The 23201-nt window shown below is 47.5% G+C and overlaps 2 protein-coding genes across 10 annotated transcripts in view; both read right to left on the bottom strand.

Annotated features, from left to right (window-relative positions):
- LOC116537874 (complement C1q and tumor necrosis factor-related protein 9A) overlaps window positions 1-11717 on the bottom strand; it is a 15583-nt gene extending 3866 nt beyond the window's left edge. Inside the window, exons 1-3 of one of the 5 annotated variants that reach the window (XM_032260080.1) lie at window positions 9329-10231; window positions 3041-3160; window positions 2738-2925 (exon numbers count right to left, since the gene is read on the bottom strand). In XM_032260080.1, the coding sequence (XP_032115971.1) occupies window positions 2738-2903 (166 nt within the window). In that variant the 5' untranslated portion in view covers window positions 2904-2925; window positions 3041-3160; window positions 9329-10231. Of the gene's footprint in view, window positions 1-2737; window positions 2926-3040; window positions 4112-9328; window positions 10232-11660 lie in introns of those variants that run through there. The other 4 variants (XM_032260082.1, XM_032260079.1, XM_032260083.1 and 1 more) reach the window with 4 other exon arrangements.
- SPATA13 (spermatogenesis associated 13) overlaps window positions 1-23201 on the bottom strand; it is a 165959-nt gene that overhangs the window by 3866 nt on the left and 138892 nt on the right. For 2 of the 5 annotated variants that reach the window (XM_032260077.1, XM_032260078.1), the window contains 3 exons: window positions 21215-21587; window positions 18708-18782; window positions 12122-16300 (listed from right to left, as the gene is read on the bottom strand). In XM_032260077.1, coding sequence (XP_032115968.1) covers window positions 16125-16300; window positions 18708-18782; window positions 21215-21587 — 624 coding nt within the window. In that variant the 3' untranslated portion in view covers window positions 12122-16124. Of the gene's footprint in view, window positions 1-11660; window positions 16305-18707; window positions 18783-21214; window positions 21588-23201 lie in introns of those variants that run through there. The other 3 variants (XM_032260075.1, XM_032260074.1, XM_032260076.1) reach the window with 3 other exon arrangements.

Raw genomic sequence — 23201 nt, 5'->3', positions numbered from 1 at the left:
CCGTCTAAAAAAAAAAAAAAAAAAAGAAATGAACTGAGTGAATTCTCAAGCGCCCATCTCTGGGACGTGCCTAGAGGACACAGCAAGACATGGCGAGGCGGGAGTGTGTGCCATGGGGAGTGACGGTCCCTTCCTCTCCGGTGACAAGGACTCAGGCTGTGATCTGAAGGTTGGCGGTGTGGGGCCGTTTCCTCACTCTGTTCCTCTTCCATCACTCTGAGGAGTGTGGAATGGAAGGTCTTCTGGGCTCCTCCGAAAACACAGATGACTATGGTTATGTGACGCTAGCCCAAGATAAAAGAGAGTTCTGAAAGGATCTCTCTAGTGCCTTAGAGTGGGGGTAAATGCCACTAATCAAGCTGGCAGAGAACATCAGGCGAGTGAGGCTCTGCTGACCACGGTCGAGTCCTGGTGCTCGAGACAGGCCCCCCCGAGCCCAGCTCCGCGTGCTATCCCTCAGCAGGTTGAAGATGGCTCCAGCCATGGCAGGTAGTACTCATTGGACCACGGCTCACCCCAGACTCTGGCTTCTCGCAAAGCAGCAGAGTCCCACTGACCCGGCTGTGGGGCGACAGGGGCAGGCTGGGCTGGCTTGCACGTCCTGAGACAGGACTGACACAGGCAGACTTGTTTCTGTTATGATGTCTGTTCTTCTGGGACACCAGCGCTCCGGAGCAGGGCCTTGGTCAGTGTGAGGCCTCTGAAAGGGGGCAGGGGGAAGTCATCCCTACATTTCCGCCCCCACCCCCTGCTCTCCACTGTTTCCCTGTGTCTTCCTCTCCATCCCTCTTTCTTTCCCTGCTTAGTTCTCGGTTCTCCCATTCTCTTAGAGCAGAGGCCTCTGAGCTCCCATGATCACGCAACCATAAATCACAAAGCATGAACACAGACCTTGATCCGTAGACATTTATGGGCCTCTAAATTATGCCAAGGTGGTAGATTAAAAATATGTTTATTATAAAACATACACAAAAATACACTTTAAGATGATAAGATAAAAATGAAGTAAATTCTTAGTGTGAGCAATGTGATTGAATATTCTTCTAAGAAATTATATTATATATAAAAGACATACGCATTACATAGAAAAAATAGATACAACATTTGCTTCTAAGGAGTATGTAAAACTTGGAAGAATGGACATTGTTGAGCAAAGAGTAGAGAAATTCAACAGGGAAGCGGTAGAGAAATTCGGTACTGAACACAGGAGTGTTTGTCTCAGTCCTCTGTCTTTTTCATCCACCTATTTATTGCCTTTTGTGTGTAATATTTTGTTTAAAAAATTTTAAAAATGAAAATCCTATATGTTCAGAAATAAAACACACACACACACACACGCACACCCCCCTGTGGTCCCACTGTGAGGGCAGAAGACTTGATTTCATTAAAGGGAAGCCTTGGCTATTCATTGGGACTGGGCTGTTTGCTTCCCAGGGACTGGAACAGTGTGAATGAGCTGGAGATGTTAGCTAGGAGAAGACGCCTCACAGAGCAGACGTGCAGGATGGTGGTTGGAAAGGCATAAAGTTGTGGCCGGGCTCGGTGGCTCACGCCTGTAATCCCAGCACTTTGGGAGGCCGAGGTGGGTGGATCATGAGGTCAGGAGTTCAAGACCAGCCTGGCCAAGATGTTGAAACTCTGTCTCTACTAAAAATACAAAAATTAGCTGGGCGTAGTGGCATGTGCCTGTAATCCCAGCTACTCAGGAGGCTGAGGCAAGAGAATCGCTTGAACCTGGGAGGCAGAGGCTGCAGTGAGCCGAGATCATGCCATTGTACTCCAGCTTAGGTAACAGAGTAAGACTCTATCAAAAGAAAAAGAAAGAAAGAAAGAAAGACAACGAACGAATGACATAAAGTTGCTTCCTGGTGACCCTTGGCTTCATCCAGTCCCCACAAAAAACCACCAAGCCACCAAATGCCATAAGCTGAGACATGTTAGAAACACCAACTTATCTTTAAAAAGATCCATAGAAGTTTTGATATTTTCTTTCTGCTCCCAGATGGATCATTCTGCGTATGTCTTAGATATGTGACCGTAGGGTCAAGACCAGGGCTCAAGAATGACACCCCATTCGGAAACCAAGTCTATTGACTGTCATTATGGAAACCACTCAGACTTCCCAGCTTTTGCAAATCTCCCTCCCAGAGGCTGGATCCGGTTCCCAAATCCCCAGACCCTGGGACAGGGTCCCAACCTAGGCCATTGATGCATAAGCAGCAGCTGTATGGCTCAGATTCTCGTCTCCTTTTGTGTCATCTGTCACTCCGCGTCTCCTGCCTCATGGCACGATGTGATATTAGCTCTCACCTGCACTGCAGCCGGGCGCTTGCTGCCAAATAATTTGTGATCAGATCTCCACTGGACTTATGTTGCCAAAAATTCATCACACCTGTCGCCTGAGGTGGGCGAATCCATGACATCATGTACTACTGAAAATGTTCTATGGTATCAGAGGTGAGAGAGCTCAGGAGGGCAGAGGTCATGTCCATCCCATCCTGTGCTCTCCTCCAGCACTGGGCACAGAGTGTGGCATGGAGCAGGGCCAGTGAGTGCTTCTGGGTGGATGGGTGGATAGACGAATGGGGTCAGGCCCTGGTGAGTGCTGCTGGGTGGATGGGTGGATGAATGGGTGGGGTGTGAGTGGGCAGGTGGAAAACCACACAGATGATGAGTGAAGGAGATGAAAGGAATGAAGGGAGAAGTTGAAAGGCAGCCGAAGCCTCCAGGTGAGTACCTGCATCCCCTTTGTCACCCTTTGCTCCGTCTCGTCCATCTCTTCCAGGCAGACCATTGTGACCGGGGTTCCCAGGGATGCCAGGGTGCCCTTGCCTGCACGTGTCCTGTGAGTTTATGCCCCCTGTGCAGATTCCAATGGCAAGCAGAAGCCACCAGATCCTCATGGTTCAGATGACAGACTCTGAACTGAAAGAGGGAAACAGAAACCCAAAGGAGAAACCTTTGTTGCTGGGGCCCTGGACACAGCCTCTGTTCCGTGCAGTGGGAAATGGATGAGCTGTCCCCTGCCCCAGATCCATACCTGGACAGACTTGGACAGAAGGCTCAGGGCAGGGAAGGGCAGAAGCCTGGCAGCAGACCAAGCTGGTTACAATCAGAAAGACATCGTCTTTGGAAGGTAACACTTGTGATTGGAACCACTCTTCAAGGTGAACAGGCAATAAAAAAGCCAAGTTTAAGGTCAGGATCCTCTTCCATTTATCATTTAGCTTTGAAGAAATGAGTTTTCCGAACCAGAGATAAATGCCTACTTATCTCACAGGACTGTTGTAAAGACCAAATTGTATCACAATATGCATAAAGGTACATTTGAAATAGTAAAGCAAACAGCATTACCCCTGATCCAGCAATTCCACTGCTGTGCATCTACACAAAAGAAGTGAAAGCAAGGACTGGAACAGAGCTCCATGTTCACAGTTGCATTATTTTCCATAGCATTCTGGAAGCTGTTAGCCAGGAAAAGACGCCTCACAGAGCAGACGTGCAGGATGGTGGTTAGAAAGAAAGAAAGTTGCTTTCTGTGACCCTTGGCTTCATCCAGCTCACTCAAAAAGCCATCAGGCCAGCAAATGCCATAAGCTGAGCCATGTTAGAAACACCAACTTCTCTTTAAAAAGGTCCATAGAAGTTTTGATTTCTTCTTTCTGCACCCAGATGGATCCATCAAGTGTCCATCAGTGGATAAACAGATACATGCAATGTGGTAGGTCCACACAATGGAATAGTCTTCAGCCTCAGAAAGAAAGGAAATTCTAACACGTGTTACAACATGGATGGACCTGGAGAACATTTTGCTAAGTGAAACCTGCTAGTCACAAAAAGACAGACCTGGATAATTTCACTTATGAGAGGCATCTAGGACAGTCAAACTCATATAAAGAGAAAGCAGGATGGTGGTTGCCAGGGGTGAAGAGAGAGGGAAAAGGGAGTTGATTGATGGGTACAGAGTTTCTCTTTGGGAAGATTTAAAAAGAGTTCTGGGGATGGATAGTGGTGATGGTTGCACAACAAAGAGAGCGTACTTAACGCCACTGAACTGTGCCCTGAAAATGGTTAAGCTGGTAAGTTTTATGTTATATATTTTTTACCACATTAAACAATTAAATTATTATTATTATTATTATTATTATTTTTTTTTTTAAGATGCGGTTTCACCATGATGGCCAGGCTGGTCTTGAACTCCTGACCTCAGGTGATCCACCCATCTCGGCCTCCCAAAGGCATGAGCCACCATGCCTGGCCAATTAAATTAAATTAAAAAAAAATAGTAAAGCAGGCCAGGCATCGTGGCTCACGCCTGTAATCCCAGTACTTTGGGAGGCGGAGGCAAGCGGATCACGAGGTTAGGAGTTTGAGACCAGCCTGGCCAACATGGTGCCCTGTCTCTACTGAAAACACAAAAATTAGCTGGGCGAGGTAGCACGAGCCTGTAATCCCAGCTATTCGGGAGGCTGAGGCAAGAGAATCGCTTGAACCTAGGAGGCAGATACTGCAGTGAGCCGAGACCCCGCCACTGCACTCCAGCCTGGCGACAGAGTAAGGCTCCATCTCAGAAAAAAAAAGAAAAGAAAAGAAAAGAAAAAATAGTAAAGCATTCCAGACAGTCTTACTGTAATGAGAGGTATTCCGTGAGTCTGGGTCTTGTTTTTCTAGGAGGCCACTGCGAAGAAGGGCCACACACACACAGAAAAGGTCACACAGTTCAGAAGCGCGTTTTCAAGTCTCTTCCTCTGTAGACACTGCCCCCACCCCAGGTTAGCCATGCGGTTTCCCGCCGCAGGAGAAGCAGGAGCTAAGACTGCGCTTGGATAGTGCTCCAAAAGATGGAGCAGCAAACGCAAGTCCCAGAAGGGAGATGAAACGTGAACGGCCGGACCTCCTGACTCAGCAACGCTCCCCGTCAAGGCTGCGGACACCACGTTCCTCTCCTACATGGCGCCTGTCATGGCAGGGGCTTCACATTTGTTTATATAATTACAGGGTGAAGAATCTGGCTCCCTGCCTGCCTGTATTTTCTCATTACTGTCTTCCCAGTACTCAATATTAAACTTGGAACAGCAGATTAAACAAACATTTGTTGAATGAAATTAAGGTGTCATGGGAGATGTCTTGGGATATATACAGTTATAATTTTCGGAGACAAGGTCTTGCTCCATCACCCAGGCTGAAGTACAGTCATGCAATCAAAGCTCAGTGTAGTCTTGACCACCTAGTTCACGCAATCCTCCTGCCTCAACCTCCCAACAGCTGGGACTACAGACAGGCACCATCTTATCCGGCGATTTTTTTTTTTTTTGAGGCAGAGTCTTGCTCTTGTCACCCAGGCTGGAGTGCAATGGCCAATCTCCTGTAACTGCAACCTCCACCTGCCGGGTTCAAGCAATTCTCCTGCCTCAGCCACCCGAGTACCTGGGATTACAGGCGCCACTACCATGCCCAGGGCATTTTTGTATTTTCAGTAGAGATGAGGTTTCACCATGTTAGCCAGGCTGGTCTCAAACTCCTGACCTCAGGTGATCTGCCCATCTCAGCCTCCCAAAGTGCTGGGATTATAGGTGTGAGCCACTGTGCCCAGCCCTAATCTAATTTATTTATTTCCTTTCTTACTCCTTTTTCTTTTCTTTTTCTTTCTCTCTCTCTCTTTTTCTCTTTCTTGTCTTTCTCTATTTCTTTCTCTTTCCCACTCCCTCACTCCCTTTCTCTTCCTTTCTTCCTTTCTTCCTCCCTCCCTCCCTCCCTTCCTTCCTTTTTTTTTTGAGACACTGGGTCTCACTCTGTTGCCCAGGCTGCTCCTAACCCCCTGAGCTCAAGCAATCCTCCCACCTCAATCTCCCAAAGTGCTAGAGTTACAGTCTGGAGCCACTGCACCTTGCTTCTAGAATTTTGAAAAACAAAAATGGCGGTCTAGTGCAACTGGTCAAAACCCAGATCCTCTCATAGCACTGATAGCCATGTAAATCTGCACATCCTTCTGGAAACCTTAAAGAGCAAAAGACATCTATGTCTTTCACCCTGTATTCCTAACCCTAAAATTCTTAATATTCCAAAACTGTGTGCCAATTGTGTGACTTTACCTGCAGCACTATCTATAACAGTGAAAAAGTGCACACTACATAATATGTAACAGTAGGGGAAAGGTTTAGTATGTGTAATAGTATGTAACTGCTGAAATAATTATGACGGTCATGCAGAAATACATAATTATGTATGTCATGCTGAATTTTTATCATAGACTAAAATGCCATGCACATTATAAATGTACTTATGACTATGAATATTTACAAAAACTCAAAGTGAATATATGTAAATGAAGACGATTGCTTTAGAATGGGGATGGTTATGGGAGCATTTCATTTATAAAAATGCTTTTTTTACAGTGCCTATACAAATATTTCTAGAGATTTTGAAAACCAGCAAGACTGTCATCCAAAGGACTGTACTGCCATCTGGGGGAAATGTCACACGGTGCAGTTCAATGCAAATGGGAGTATTTTTGGAAAAGGAAATGCAGATGTTTCCCTGTGAAGTCACAAATCCGCCCCATTTCAGGAAATCGGGTTGCATTTTCTTGGAGACAAAGTCCAGGAGCAATATGTAAACTCAGACTGGAAGCAGTCAAATCTAAATTCCATCAATTGAACTTTGTTGAGGGTTCTGTAGTTTTCATTTTTAGCTTTTCAAAATGTGGGGTACAATGATTCCAGGAATAAAATGATCGTAAGATTGTAAAAGTGTCAAGTTAGGATAAACTCCATTTTGCTCTCTGGAGAAGAAGGAGCCAGGCTAAAGGCAAACAGCTATTCTGTAATTATTTCACTAGCTTTGCATACTTGATGTAGGTAGATTCTATCCAGCTTGTTTATATAGCAAGTAGACAACCTTCCAACAAATGATTTTGATTAATCTAATATGTGTTCTCCCAAATGCACAGCAAAGTAAGTTGCAGCACTATTTCTTACTTTTTATTTGTTTGTTTGTTTGTTTGTTTATAGAGACACAGTCCTGTGATGTTGCACAGGCTCGACTCAAGCTTCTAGGCTAAAGTGGTCCTCCTGCCTCAGCCTCCCAAATAGCTGGGATTAGAGATATGGCCACCACCCAGCCTGGCATTATTTTTGATAAGAAAATTTAGAAAGCTTATACCTCCAGTTTAGCCTCTTTTTCAATGTAGAACATTGATGATTTGCACAAGGAATATAGAAGAAATTCTATTAGTGTTATTTTAAAAATAAAAAAGTACCTTTGTGCCTCTCACAAAGCTATGGGTCGGACTCTCAGTTTCATTAGTTCAACCACGGTTATACTCTCAACTTTTAATTTCTGGGTCTGGTCTTTTTCCAGAAGGCACTAGAGCCAGGATCCTCTCTGTCTCCCATCTTTCCCTGCAATCACCTCCTCCCTCTCTCTTCTCTTACCTGAGTTACTGTCCTCCCTAGTCCCCACTTATTCTGTGCACCACACCTAGAGTAGTGATCACTTGGTAGGTATCAACCTGGGTTAGAGCTTTAGGAAGATAGTGACTGCTTTCTTCCACTTCCTTATTTTCAGTGCCTTATTCAGTACCTTATTTTCAGTGTAATATTTGTTGAATGAATCAATGCAGGCACGCAAGAAATACTCTCCTGGTTCCAACTGTGCGTGGACCATTGCTTGGGAAGGTGACTGGGTCTCAACTCTGATCCTTGTCAGTGCTTTCATGGAGTTGCTAATTATCTCCCACAGCCCTCTTGCCTTCGTCCATAGTAATAGAAGTTTTAGCTGGGCTGCTAGCCGCCCAGGATAGACTGCACTCCCCAGCCTCCCTTGCAGCCTTGATATGACCATGGAACTAGACTATGGGCCATGGGAATGAGCAAAAGTGAGGCGTGTAATTATGTGCAATGACCGGCCTTAAAGGGTAAGGGGGTGCCCTTTCCTGCTTCCCGTGTGGGGGTGTGCATGATGTGGTGAACCATGTGCGACTCCTTGAAGGAGGGCAACAGTTTGGGGATAGAAAACCTCTGGCCTCAGATGACTCCACAGACCAGACCTGTCCTGCCAGCACATCTTTGACATGAGTACATGAAATGGAAATAGACTTCTACCTTGCCTAAGCCATTGTTACGTGGGGTCTCTGGGACACACAGCTGAGCCCACTTCCTGACGAACGCAAGGCATGCGCTGCCCGAGGTGTGGCGCTTATCAGAAGTGAGGAGGCTTGCAGACATCTGTAGTCGGCCAGAGTGACAGCTGCCAGGGCCTCACTGGGCATACAACCCTCCCAGTCATATATGTAAAAAAGCGACAACAGTCACTGCCTTGGACAGGTCAAGACAAGATCCTTACACATTCATATCATATGAATGTACAGAGAACAGAGGCCATCGTGCTGCAGAACGCTGTGCCCGCATGAGCCTGACATACTGGCTTGGTCGGGGCAAAGGGACACAGACTGCAAATAACTTTGAAGTTAATGTTAGTCCCCCCAAAATGGGTTCTTATTTAGTTCATTCATTCTGGCTTGTTCTATGCTTTACCTATATTTGTCCTTTGCTAAAGAATCTCTTGAGAAATGGTCACTCGGTGCCCTTCCTGATTAATTTTCTCCAAGAACATCGTGTCTTTAATTCAACAGCCAAGCTTATCACTCTTAAGATTATTAATTTCTCCAAACTAACATTTAATACAAACCTGCTAGAAATCAGCGGAGTGATTTCCACCGGGTTTCCAAAGCGCAGAGCCTCAGCTTCCTCCTGCTTATACTGGAAAGGATGAATTAACGCCCTCCCAGCTCTGACAGTCTAAGGGTCCAAATAGCTCTAGGGTGCTTTCATCAAATACATTGGCTTCCATGCACTCTATATATTGTAACTTTATACATTTCTTCTTCAATATATATTGATGGTTTTTTTCCTATACTGTAAATTAGCATAGCCATAAATACGAAAATGTATGCAATTTGAATATGATAAACCTGATCAAGGAAAAAAAAGTATACATTGAAATTTGTGCAAAATAATCTATAAGCTTCTCTGGAAAGCTCTCTTAAAAAGATTCAGTATTCTCATGACTTATTCTATGGTTTTTATCTCTCCTTCTAGCCAATTGCAGAGTTCTAGCAGAACTTCAAAATCTGCTTTTATCTCCTCTGAAGCCTTTTCCGCAAGAATGAATTTTGAAAGTGGCTTACGCTTTCCTACCCAAAACTCTACAGACATCTGACTCTTTTGCAAATAACTAAGCAGGATTATCCCACAGATAATATAAGCGCTGTTTTAGGACCTAGATGCCTTAAACTGACTGTGAAGAAATCCTTTCCTAATGCACTTACCTGAACCTCAGGACTGCAGGCTGGACCCAGGTACTGTGCAAACCAGGAATCAAGGGCCAGCTAAATAAAATCAGCCTTCCTGCCATACAACTCCCTAGTGGATATGTCGGCAAAATAGCAGGAAGGGGAGGGAACAGGGGAAGGGCGAGATGTCTTGGAAGAGCTTCAAGAATTACAGCCACACTTGAGTCAAGTAGCATCTTCTACCAGCACCACTTTGTTTAGAAAAGTTAGCTCTTTTTGAATGAAATGAGGTAATATCTTCAAGAGGAGTCTGAAGGAAGGAGTGCTCCAGGCAGGTTTCTTTTTCTGAGTGATGTTCACGTCTTTGCTTCAGTGCTTCTCCCTGACCTTGGGGTAATTAACGCGGCAACACAACAAAACTGAAGGCTATTGACAGCGGCTGGGTCTCAATTGGATCCCGCACGATTAGAATTCTATCGCTTAATTAGATTTTCAGTGTCGTCATTCCTTATGATTTTAGGCATTTGCGGAGGTATGGGTTCAGTGCCCATTCCCCTGTCACCCACAATCACACACTCCACCTGCCGCGGAGAACGCGGTGCAGCCATTTGTTCAATGCCGGTAATCATGGGTTCACTTTCTTCGTATCTAGTAACATTTATCCAAAATTAACGAATCTCTTCCAGAGGACAGAGGAGCCCAGCCCAGTTTCCCGAGGTGCGGCGGAGCACCGAGCTGGAGCAGAGGCCACGTGGGAGCGGGGTGTGCCCCAGCTCGGCGGCGCCAACTCCCTCCCCCCTTACTCGCACCGTGCCTCAGTTTCCCTGTCAGTGCAGCGGACGTGACAATGCCGAGGTCCCAGGCGGCGGGATCCAATTAGTAAAATAAGCGGGATCTGGCTTCTCCCGGGCACCCCGCAGACCTCCACGCCTCTGGGTGGCTAAATGCACGGAGCCCCTGAGTCTCGGCGCGGCTAGGGGCTCTCGACAGCTCTGACCGGGCTGCCCTGGGCCCGCGCCGCCTCGCCTCGCCTTGCCTCGCCTCCGACCCCCAGCACCGCAGGCGACCCCGACGGAATGTGCGTCCCCGACCTCCCGCTGGGGACACCTGTCCCGCCGCCTGGCCCCTTCCAGCCTCCCGCGCCTCTGCCCCTGGGGAGCTCCGGGACAGGCCCGCCCGCGCAGCCTGCCGGCCTCGACCAGAGCCAGGAAGGAGTGCCCCAGGCAGGTTTCTTTTTCTTTCTTTTTTTTTTAAAACAGGGTTTCACCACGTTGGTCAGGCTGGTTTTGAACTCCTGACCTCACGTGACCCGCCCGCCTTGGCCTCCAAAGTGTTTGGATTACAGGCGTGAGCCACCACGCCCGGCAGGTTTCTTTTTCAAAGTGTTCATACCTTTGCTTCAGTGCTTCTCCCTAATCTAGGGGTAATTACGCGGCAGCGCGACAAAACCGAAGGCTGCGGACGGAGCCAGCGAGGGAAGCCCAGCCTCGGGCCTCCGCCCGCCTCGCCCTCCCCATGCCGGGCTCGCCCACGTCTGCACACTCCGGCCCAGCCACGCGGAGAGGCTTCCAGAACCTGACCTGCGCCCCGCTTTGTTAGCACCCAGCCACCCCGCGGGCTCGTCCCCCTCCGGGACCCTGCCTGGGCCTGGTGTCCTTGGGAAGCCGGCTCAGGAGTCGGCTCCCTGCTCGCAGGGGACAGGGCTCCATCCTGCGGGCGCTTCCTCGCCGCAGCGCCTCCAGCCTCCAGGGCTGCGTGGCCAGGCTCAGCTCGGTTCACTCCAGCTTCCCCGCCTCGCCAGTGCGGAGTAGGGGAGCGCCAATGCTAGGTCAACTCCCCAACACTCTCCTGGAACCAAATGCCACCGCCCTCTCACGCCCTCCTGTACAAGGTGTCACTATGCACTGCCCTACGGGTTCTGGGGCTGGCCCCCTCCCCACCCTAACGACCGCTCCTCTCCAGTGCAGCCCGAGGGGGAGCAGGTCGCTCTGGGAAGCAGGTGGATGTTAAGAGTGAACGAAAAGTGGGGAGTAGCCACTTGGCAACCTTCATAGGAATCCTCTGATTACAGCCACGGCAAACAATGGGCTGTTGACTTAGCTTTTCTGAGCTGTTAATTAGAGAAGGAAATCCTAATCTACCCACCCCAACGGCCTAGTGAGCAGAGCCACTAGCGCAGCTCCTGCAGCAGGGCCTAGCCTTCAGGGGCAGTCAGAGGGCGCAGTCTGTTCTGTTGTCCTCTCCGTCATCCCTAGCAAAAGCGGCCCCATCCCACTGCTCCCTTCCACATCCCACTTACTCCAAGGACGTTTCTCAAGCCCGGGGGCCCTCCTAGGCTGCCCTGCAGCCCTCCTCCTTCCACACATACCCAGTGGTTACGTGGAGCTCCTGCATGGATGATTGTTGCTGCCGGCAAGTCTAGGGACATCAGGGCAGCAGAGGAGTTATAAACCCCAGAAGCTCCCGCACCCAGCTCTCCACTTCCTCCTTCTAAAGGCTGCTGCTCAAATGCATCACCAGAACCAGTTTGGCAAATTAATTTTAATATATAAAACAACAAATATAGATTCACAGCATTTAAAAAATCAAATAACATTGTAAATAATTTCTTTTTACAAAAAACTTCATTCAACAAAAATACATATCAAGTTACATCAATCTTGTACACCATACTTCAGCTGTCAACAGCGAATTCCTCAGTTAAGAAGTCCCACCCTTTGACCTATATAGATGACATCATCTTGAAGTTAATGAGCTAAAAGTTGCCCAAAGCCTTGCAAAGTCGATAAGCAAGTCATACACAATGGATGGACACTAATAATTACAAAAAAAGATTAGAAATAAAGTATTTCCTAAATACAAAATGTCAATGCCTGTGAGATAACTAAAGGCAGCAATGTAAAGTATTGTTGCAGCTAAGTAAACCTACATCAAATATTTAAGCTTTTGCTATTTTTCCTTCAAGATAAGTCACGTTCCACTTATTTTTCCAAAGCCTTTTGAAATCCACTTTGATTGCATCCTGAAAACAACACTGCTAGCCAAGGGAAACTTCAATAGCGAGAACGGTTTGCAGATTCAGTTATTACGGGAAAGCTGGGTCTGCTGGCAGTTTCACCTAGTTGATTGGGTCCCACATCCCTGGCCTGTGAGTTAGTGAAAGGACATTTCTTCATACTTCTTGGCATTGTCTGTTGAGGGTCACTTGTAGGTTTCTTCTCTCCTTGACAAGCAATAGTGCAGAAATACTCCCCCTAACTCCAGGTAATTACGCTGTTCTATTCTGGCTAGGACACCAAGTCGATCTGTACAAAGGAATATCAGCAATTTGGTTTGCAGAGATTTCCACCTGATAAAAAGCTGAGTCAGCTGGCTTTTACAAAATATTTACATTGTGAACCAAATTTTGAATTAAATGCCCTTTTGTGTCTAGATAATAGTCATGTAGGATGTGGGGATTTCCTGAACAAGCATGGGATCGATTTTTATCTAGGCTAGGTATGAAAAGGCACAATATTCAGAAATAGTGTTTGATGGTGGTGAAATGTTTACAAAGTCAGATCTACCCACGGGACACAAAAATCAGATCTAAGGAAAATAAACCACGTGGCTGGTATCCCAGGGAAGCTCCGGCAGACTAGTGCCGCCCTCTTTCTAGTCTGCAGGCCAAAGACCAAAGAAGCTATTGCTCAGGATTCTGCAAACATTCAATTTTATGATTTTAGAATTGCTTGCAATCTACTGCAAGGTTGTTATAGGTTTTAGGCATGATCAAAATTGGGAAGATTGCATTTGACCCCAGGCTATTTCAACTGTCTTCCAACAAAGGTGACAAATTCTGAGATGTGAATAGGTGAAAGTCATCAAAATGTTGTCATCTTTTCTTTTTTTCGCCAATCTATAATATGTAATGTAAGGTGAAAAAGAGAGAAAGGCAGAGGCTGGAGTGAGCCAGATTCCCAAAGAAATTCATACACTGTCCATGGAGGAGGGTCTCTGTTCCCTTTTTTTTTTTTTTCCAAGTGGAACATGTGACTCAAATCAGGAAAGAATTTTGGCAAACAGAAAATGAGAATACTTGAGCCTTCCATCCTTTGAAGAACTCAAGCATGTGGTAATAATAACCAAGCCAGACATACGGATTTTCAAGAAGTCAAAGGATGTTCTAATCTTTTAAAAATGTTAACAGTTTTCAAAATCACCAGTACATCCAAGTAGGATCTACCTAGGAGAGAGATTTAATCGACTGACCCTCACGCTGTATAAAACTGACTGGGGCAACCTCAGGACTTGAATTGAACCTGACTTAACAAAAACACGTCCTGGTATTCATGATTCTGTGTTAGGAAGTCTGTGGAGGTAGGTGGGAACCGGAGGTTAGGGCTCAGCTGGAAAATAAATTAGAACTGGCCACAAAATGTAAAGCATTTCTTCATTACCCATGAATAATATCAGGAAATGGAAGCCCTAAGACCGACTCTTCGCTTAAACTGAATCCTCACTGAAAATGTAACGTAAGCAAACGATTCTCTTTACTTCCTTAAACTAATTCTCTTATATTTAAAACAATTTGTTCAAAATGCTGTACATACAAACCACTCTAGCACAGAGACCCCTACAGTTATTGCTGAGGTGTGCAGGAAAAGCATATGAAGTATAGCTTCCAAAATACACCACTGTATTTTGTTAGTAAAAAGGTCAGTTCTATAAACAGGACTACCGTTGGCATGTCTGTTCGAGAAGGAAACACACACCCCCCGACACGCCACAGCACCTCTTCAGAAGCTCCTTCCTGCAGCAGCTTCGGTCTCAGGAGAGTCCAGGCGGCATGACAGTCCACAGAAGCAACCCAGGGGCTGTCAGCCATGGGGCACAGTAACCCTCGGCAATGCTGCACTAAGCATGTGTGCCAAGGTGGCACAGCACGGCCATCAGCTGTCACAGAATTTGTTCCAAGGGTCCACCCGAGAGGGCCAATGTTATTTTTTCTTGATGCATGATGCCACCCCTCAGGACTGGCTCTGCATGTGGGGAGCTGCAGGGGGGAACGGAGGAGGCACACACCTGGAATCTGAATACACCTTTGTCTTTGACATTGCAGATTTGTTTATTCTCAAACACGGGCCTGTTAGAAAAAAGAACTTTCCAAGAGTCGCATACAAAAATGAGCTTCTCAAATAGAAATCCACTAACAGTGTAACACGTATCTCCTGTCCAGGGCATTGAGCAGGTTGAAAGGGCATCTTTCTTGCAGAGCCTGCCTTCTCTAGACATGGTTAAGAGTTATGTCATGAAAATACGCAACACAGACAAAGAAAAGGAGATGATTATCTGCAGGCGTCAGCGCACGTGGCCCTTGTTAATAAGGACTGCTGTCTCCGAGCCTAGATATTTTGTGCAGGTCTCTTTTATAAAGAACAAGTCCTCAGAAGGCTGCTGACATGCTCAGGTGGCACGGTTATGCCCCACTGTTTGGGTTTATGTGATAAAGGCACCTTCCGATTCCCAAGAAGCAGGACTGCTTTGCCTCTCTTTGCGATTTCATTGGTAAGAATGACGTCAGCAGCAGTGCGGCTCTTTGAGACTGCCTTCCAACCAGTGTATTTTCACGTTCACTGTATCACATATATTAAATGAGCTTTTATATTGCAAACAGTTGTCTGAATGGCAGGCAGTCTTTTTTTTTTTTTTTAATTTTTCCCCTGGAGACAGAGTCTCGCTTTATCACCCAGGCTGAAATGCAGTGGTGAGATGTCAGCTCATTGCAACCTCCACCTCCCAGGTTCAAGAGATTCTTCTGCCTAAGCCTCCTGAGTAGCTGGGATTACAGGCATGCACCACCATACCCAGCTAATTTTTGTATTTTTGGTAGAGACTGGGTTTTGCCATGTTAGCCAGGCTGGTCTTGAACTCCTGACCTCAGGTGATCCACCTGCCTTGGCCTCCCAAAGTGCTGGGATTACAGGTGTGAGCCACCGTGCCCAGCCTTGAATGGCAGTTTCTTAGGTTACAGTATGTGGGCTAGACGTGATTTCCACTCGGAGTTACTCAAGGCGTGCAGGTAGGAGGGAACCTGATTTTGAGACAAAGCCAGTGTGCAGTAGGATTTCTCCACCCTTGCCTGAAAAGCCGTTGATTCTTAAGGATGTGTAAGTCACTGCACTGAGGACTGTGATGCAAGGTGACAGACACACCATGTTTCACTCCACTTCGCCTGCAGGAAGAGGAAACTTGCAAGACGACGTTTGTGCTACCATTCTTCATCTGTGTGGACACCGACAGTGCCGGAACACCATGGTTGGCTCCACGGCAGCTGTAGGTCCCCAGTATTACAGAGGGGAGACAGAGCTCACTTTCTAAGTGTGACCAGACATGCGTAGCACTGCATCAACCCTGCCTGGACGACATCCTTGAAAATCGAATGCAGAAGTGATCCTCTAACCTCATCACTCCTTAGGAACTGCAAAGCCCTAGATGCTGTGTTTGGACCTGCAGCAGGCATGTGCTCATCAGCAGCAGGGGTGGCTGCAGCTGCTGCCTCACCATTCACTCTAGAGCACAGTACCGAGTCCCACGTCTCGGCCATGCACAGCGGGTCATGGGGGTTTTTGTGCAGGATAAAGCTGTGTGTCGTGACCCTCTCCTCCCTTCCGCAAAGGCAGCTGGGTCTCCAAAGACTGAAGGTGAGTCCACGACTTTCTCTCCTTCCTTGATCCCAAAAAGGAAGTTTTAATCACTGGGTCCAAGAAACTTTCCCTGGATTGAAGGATACAAGAAACAAAGACAGTTCTCCTCTTGACAGCCACCTCCGTGGAAACGTGGGCTCCCGTTTTCATTTCCGGAACGGAGTGAGCCTATTGAAGGTGTGCCAGAAGAAGGAGGGCTTCCTCTTGGGTTCTGCCAGGCCAAAGACCTGCTGCTGGGGGACGCTGGTGGGCACAGTGACATGGCGCTGGTGGATGGGGTGCAGGCTCTGGTGCGGTGGGGCCATGGGGCACCCGCTGTAGCCTAACTCGGGAGGGGAGAGAGATGGAACAGGGATTGAGGGTCACTTGTTAACCCAAAAAGAAAAAAATAAAAATGCTCAGACTTCAAATCCAAGTTCTTAGCTAATTCTTTTTCCTTCTTTCTTTCTTTCTTTTCTTTTGGACACAGGGTCTCACTCTGTTGCCCAGGCTGGAGTGCAGTGGGGCGATCTTGGATCACTGCAACCTCTACCTCAAAGGCTCAAGCGATCCTCCCACCTCAGCCTCCCAAGTAGCTAGACCTACAAGTGTATGTCACCACCCCAAGCTAATTTTATATTTTTGTAGAGAGCTCATTCTTAATTCACATTAACCAAAAAAGGTCCAGTAGCTTCCCTTGTTACGTTCAGGTACTCTGTGTGAATCTTGACACGGTCTCTGTCACTGAGATCTCCCAAAAAGCCTCCAACAAGGGTATTATGACCACAACTTGACAAGAAAAGAAACTGCCAGGCCACACAGCAGGAAGTGGCAGAATCTGAGCCAGACGGGCAGTCAAGGTGAATAGCAATAAAATGCTCTAACCGGAAGTCTGGAGCGTATGCTGCCTCAGCCCAAATCCTTCTGTGCCATTTATCAGCTGGGATTACTGGGGAAATTACTTGATTTCTCTGTGCCTTGGTTCCCCAATCCCTAAAATGGGGACTGCAGTACCTAAAGGCTTGCTATGAGAATTAAATGAATTAATACAAGTGCTTAGAACTGTACCCCCAATACCCAATCACTCTAATCAAAACTTCCCTGGAGTAGGTATTTTCAATCTATGCAGAGGTAATTTAGAAGGTTTATTAAAATTAGCAATTAGATCGAAAGGTAACTGTGTAAACGTCAGCATGGCACGAAGAAGGTTGGCTCTGGAAGCAGGCAGGCCTTGGTTCAGAATCTGCCCCTGCCCCTGATCTGCCAGAAGACTCGTCCTATCTCCCAGGGTGGCAGAAAGGAAGAAATCAGGTGAGCCAGGCACAGCATCCTGGTGGCCACCTGTGGATGTCAGCAGTCCTTCCATTCTTGAGCTCGGCTGCTGGGTGTGTGACTCTCAGAAGATATGGACAGAAAACAAACTATTCTTAAAAACTGATTTACTAGTCATCTGACATTAGAAGTGGAAATTTAAAAAAATAACATGAGATTTTCTGTCTTAAAGCTATTTGTAACTTAGTGGGGAAAAGAAATTCTGCATTTGCATGGAGGAAACAGGAGTGCTAAGTGTGGTTTGGGGAATGAGCTCTTCCTGGCTCTTTAGTCGGTGGCCTGTTGCAGTTCTGGGATTCACTGTCCTTGTTTTTGCACTCGCAGTCAGGAAAATACCAAAAGAGATAAATTTCATAGGGTAAACCTCCCCCCCGTATTTTTTTTTTGTGAGACAGAGTCTCGCTCTGCTGCCAGGCTGGAGTACAGTGGTGCGATCTCGGCTCACTGCAACCCCTGCCTCCTTCAGGCGATTCTCCTGCCTCAGCTCCCCAAGCAGCTGGAACTATAGGCACATGCCACAGCGCCCAGGTAATTTTTTTGTTTTGTTTTGTATTTTTAGTAGAGACAGAGTTTCACCACTTGGCCAGAATAATGGCAATCTCTTGATCTCGTGATCCGCCCGCCTCCGCCTCCCAAAGTGCTGGGATTACAGGCGTGAGCCACTGCGCCCGGCCAGTAAATCCCTTTGAAAGTTGAAAGATGACTGGAATAAAGTTTCTAAGAATACAGTGCATATTTTTTTGGGGAAAAAAATCCTCATTATTGAATTCCTGTTAGGCCAGATCATCTGCATTACCTGCAGTGTGGACAAATCTTAGTGCATCAGAACCCCTGGGTATGAGGCCTGTGCATCAGCATTTTGAATAGCTGCCCGGGAATTCTAACGTGCATGGAGGTTAGGGAATCACGGCCCTAAATCAGCTCACGTGTCTTTTTTTGTCTAACCCCTTGCCTGATGTACCGAACCTTTACATCTTTTTCTTACTTAAACGAGACTGTCTCCAGCCTACGGCTGACAAACAGTTTGGGGTTGGAGATTCTGTTCTCTTATGCCCAAAAGATGCAAGAGTCCTTGGTTTGCCCCAGACTGGTGATGCGTGTGACCTGGTGGCTTACAGCATTAGCCCTCCAGGGAGGGGAGCGAAGGCCCCCGGGCAGGTAAGGAGGCCCACCATCCTCTGGCAGCACTTCTGAAGGTTTCCTATGCCCACATTCCAATGGGAGCAAACACTGATGCGCATTCAAGACCAAACGCAGGCCACCCTCACCTGCCTCTGTTCTGGACCTGCCCTTTTCAGTTCTAACTCCTACTGTCCCCCTTGCTCCAAGCCGGTCACAGGCTGACAACTTGGGGTATATTCCCCATTTTCATGAGAATACTGAGAGGCATTAAGGAGACAGACCTTCCCATAACTTACCTTTTGACTTTCCATGTCCTGCCTTTTGAGCATTTAACATGGCAAGTTTCTTCTGGTTTTCTGAAATTTCCATTCCTGCATTTAGAAATAAATGTGATACATATTCAGAACACGTGGACATGTTTCAGAGCAAAACCTGCATCACATCCCATGTTAGCATTGAGGTTATCCCCATAACCTGAGACAAAGAACCCAGACAGGTTGAAGATCGGAAAAGGGGAGGTCCTGAAGATTATCACCGCGGTGGCCATGTGATTGTCCTGCAAATTGTTCAGATGGTTTGGAGGGTGAAATTGGGGGTGCTCATGACGATGCAGAATGTCTGTGTGAAGTCTGACACCCCTGGGCAAACGTTCACACAGGGTCATCCCAACTGGAACCCTAAATGATGAGGCCCCGGGAGGAAAGAATAGAGGAAAGCGTCCCAGGGCCTGTTCGCCCATGCGCTAGGAGAGCTTTGCACATTAGAAGTTCCACCCTGAACAAAGGCACCACGTGAGTAGTGGGAAGCAGATTCTATACCCCGGCAGTGTCAGTGTGTCCTGAGCCTTCCCTCACTGTAAAGTCCCATAGCATGTGACAGTGTCTGTGTGTAGCGCGTGAACTGGGTGAAACAAGAGTCACTGCATATAAGATGAGGCAACCCTTAGCCTGACAGGACATGGGGAAGAAGGAAGGAAGGACACAGCTGAGTGGCCAGGGCTGGGTGCTGGGGCCCTGCCTTCCTCCGCAGGAAACCTTCCTCCTGGAGGCATGTAATCGTCCCAGCTTGGCACAGCTGACCTGGGCCCTGTGTCTGTGACTCATGCTGCCTGACTTGCTCCTGAGGCTCCCTCTACCTTTGCCCACTCCGCTCCCCTGGTCGTGACTCCTTCACATGCCCACCATCTGTCCTGGACTGTCCTGACATCGGGCACGGGGAGCATCACAGGGCAAAGGGCTTCACATCAGGCCCCTCGTTTCCTTTCTATTGAGAGGTATCACTGAGACTGTGTAGGATGCCCCCCCAACCCCCATAAATAGTGCCACCTTCGGGAATCCAAACACTCTGACTTACAGATGACTTCAGGGCCTACACTAGACAACGTCACATGACGAGTAAAACTAAGATTTTGTGGCTCTGCATTTTGCATTTTAGTAACGGTCATCTGCAAATCAATCCTGGGCATGAGAGAGTGATCGGCCCTGTTCCAGTGGGGCCCTGGAGTCTGCACCAATCATCGATGGCCGTTGCTGGGAATCAGATTTCCTCTTAGTCTAAAGGACACCCTGACACTTGGTGTAAGGGGCTGCCTGTGATGTGGGGAGCTCTGTATCTTGGAGTGGCCCAAGTCCAGGCCAGCGTCCACCCACTGACTGTTTCCAACTAGATGGATCCCAGCTTTGCTTTAGCCTGACCGACTTGTAAATCCCTCCAACTCCACTGCAGAATCTCACAAAACCTCCTGTGGGTGAGACCCAATTCTGTAGCCAAGCCTAGAGCCAGTGGCTGGGAAGGACAGAAAAAGCACCTCCTGGTTTTCAGTTCTGCCATCCTCATGGCAATGGGCAAGGGTGGGGAGGGGTGTATGCCGGCCCCGCTCCATCCTGGACCACGGCTTTTGAGGGCTGGGCTCACTTGGGCTGCAGGGATGAACATCCTCCACTGTGGCACCCTGACTTCCATTCAACAGATTGTGCCCCAAACCCTAAAGAGCTTGGGAGGCACTGAAAGGGGGGCACAGAGACTGCGGGTGCCGCCATCCTTAATGCCAGGCATAGCGGCTTGGGTTTCATGGGACCACACGGAACCTCCAGGTCAGCAGAAGCTGGGAAGACAAACCAAAGAAGTATGAATGTAACACTGGGGGTGAAGGATCGTTGCCTTAACTGCAATGGATGGCACAGCATCCTGAGTTTCATAGGGAGAGATGGGGAGTGTGCGGGTGGGCTGCTGGGTGTGGATCCTCTGTGGCAGAGGCACAATGAAGGGACTGCACAGGCACAGCCAAAGGGGAGGCCGAGGCCTCCAGAATCACGTGATACTTCTGATGGCCTGAGTGATGGTCACCACAGTGGGGCTCCATCTCTGGGGTCACAATGAGCTGCTTTTATTTATTATTTATTCTTCATACCCCGCATGTGGCATCCAAAGTGCTCAATTTAAATGTTATACGGCCACAGTGCCAGAGTGGGCCAGTTCCATAAGCCTCAATTTTCTCATCTATATAGTGGGTATTAACAGTAACCACTTCATAGGGATTCAGTGAGACAATCTCTGTAAACGGGCCACAGGATGTCTGGCGCAAGGTAAATACTGAATAAATGTTGCCTGTAGTAACTACATCTGACACGGTCTATCTCATAAGCACATTCAGAGGTAGTCAGGGTTTGCAGATCCCGTCTTTTCCCCATGGTGGGATTCGGCTCTGAGGGAGAGGGCTGGGAGAGCAGACCCGTGGGGCTGGAGAAGGAAGCTATTCCAGCAAGCAGAGGCAAAGGCGCCTGCAGGGCCAAGGGCTGCTCACCCAACTCCTGGTCCTCCTGCACCCGCCTCCTCTCATCTGCACAGGCCTGCAGCCACCTTGCCTTGTCTTCTTGTTTTTTGGCACAAAACAAGTGAACCTCATCCGTGGTCCTACTGACAAGCTTGAAGGCATTTTTCACGCTGAGGTTGCAGTCCTTGTCGCGCCCGTCCTCCAGGTCCACGAGCTCCATGTCATCCATGTCCAGCCGGCCCTTGTAGTACAGCATGTCCCTGCGCAGCAGGTCCTTCTTGCAGGACACCAGCTGGTGGTCAAACAGGAAGAACGTCCGCTGCTGGCTCTTGCCCTGCTTAGTGATTTTGGTCAGTTCCCCAGAATGAATCAATTCTGAGCTTCGGTCTAAGATATCCAGTCCCTGGAAGGATGAAAACATACCTTTAATCTTCCAATTCTAGCACAGCTGCAGTCCTAGCCACTTAGAAAGCCAAGGTGGGAGGATCGTTTGAGGACAGGACTTTGAGACGTCTGAGCGAACATAGCGAGACCCCATCTCTACATAAAGTTTTAAAAATTATCCGGGCATGGTGGCACACGCCTGTAGTCTTAGCTACACAGAGGCTGATGGAGGGAGGATCCCCTGAGCCCAGGAGTGTGGGGCTGCAGTGAGTGGTGATCATGCCAGTACACTCCAGCCTGAGGGGCACGGCAAGACCCTTCTCTTAAAAAACAAAACAAATCAAAACAAACAACAACAACAAAAAAACTCCAAATTCTGATTCCTTGGGTGGAAGAGACTCCTGACACAGAATGGTTCTCAGATTTTCTAGTTACCTGAGACTGCCCACCACCTGTCCCCATTCAGAAGCGGGCAGGGCCTCACAGGTTATTTATTAATAAATCTGGGTTTACTGGTCTCCTGGTGCCTGAAATTTTTCTTTTTTTCCTACTCACTAGGAAAATGTGATGGTGCCTCTGTGTTAGCTGAGGGATCTTTCTTGCCTGAAGCCTCTGGTAAGAAGCATGCTGAATTAATGAAACCCAATCAAGATCTGAAACAGCAGCTGACCCAAATGAGCCTCCGAGAATAAGAGTGCACTAGGCTTCTATGTAACAGAGTGTTCATGTAGGGGACACAGGGCCGTGATTATGGAGCTGACAGCTGTGTTGATGCATGGCAGCTCCCTGGAACTGCAGCTTGTTTAGGATCATAGAAACAAAAGGCCCGATGGTAACTTGTCAGCAAGAAATTAACTTCTGACAAATTATCCCCTAAACGTCAGTGTCCAAAATCAGAAAGAACCCACCCCTTACAATATTTAGATGGAATCTAATCCAATGTTACTTTATGGTATTTGGTATGACACTGGCCCTCGTTATAGAAGATTGGATTCTCCCTTAATCCCACTCATACACAATATTTTTTGGAGCCAAAGAGCCTGACTCCAAAACAGTTCTATTTACTTGCTCAGAGCAATTCTGTGCCCTAGATTCTTCACTTACGAAATAAGAGAGTTGGACTCAGTGTTCTCTGAGATCCTGCCCAAACGCCAGAAGTCTGTAAGGCCCTTGAAATGTACGTGTTTCTCTCTAATTTTCACCACCTATAACCTACTTCAGTTAAAAACCTAACTTCTTGCTCCAAACTTTCTCAATGCTCGAGACGGTGGGTTCTGACCAATTAAATAATGGATGTAAAATCAACGTAGCTTGGTCTAAAAACAATCTGCATGGCATCTGCTTGTTGTTCTTGATAATGGCTGTAGAGCTTGGTAGTCAACAGCATGGACTTGGAAGCCAGGGTGCCTGCCTGGGTTTGAGTCCACCTCTGCTACTTTTGAGCTGTGTGGTCTTGGGCAAGTTATTTAACCTTTCTGTGCTTCAGTTTTCCTATCTGTTAAATGGTTATAATAAAGGTGCTTACTTCATAGGATTGTGGAGACGTTAAATGAGTTCACATATGTACAAATGGCTCAGACCAGTGCCAGCCAAATGTGGTAAACACATACAGGTGCTAGCTATTATCACTGTT

The sequence above is a fragment of the Sapajus apella genome, unplaced genomic scaffold, assembly GCF_009761245.1.
Source record: "Sapajus apella isolate SASKATOON/1434 unplaced genomic scaffold, GSC_monkey_1.0 scaffold114, whole genome shotgun sequence".
Classification (NCBI taxonomy): domain Eukaryota; kingdom Metazoa; phylum Chordata; class Mammalia; order Primates; family Cebidae; genus Sapajus; species Sapajus apella.
This window is presented reverse-complemented; position numbering and strand designations above follow the sequence as displayed.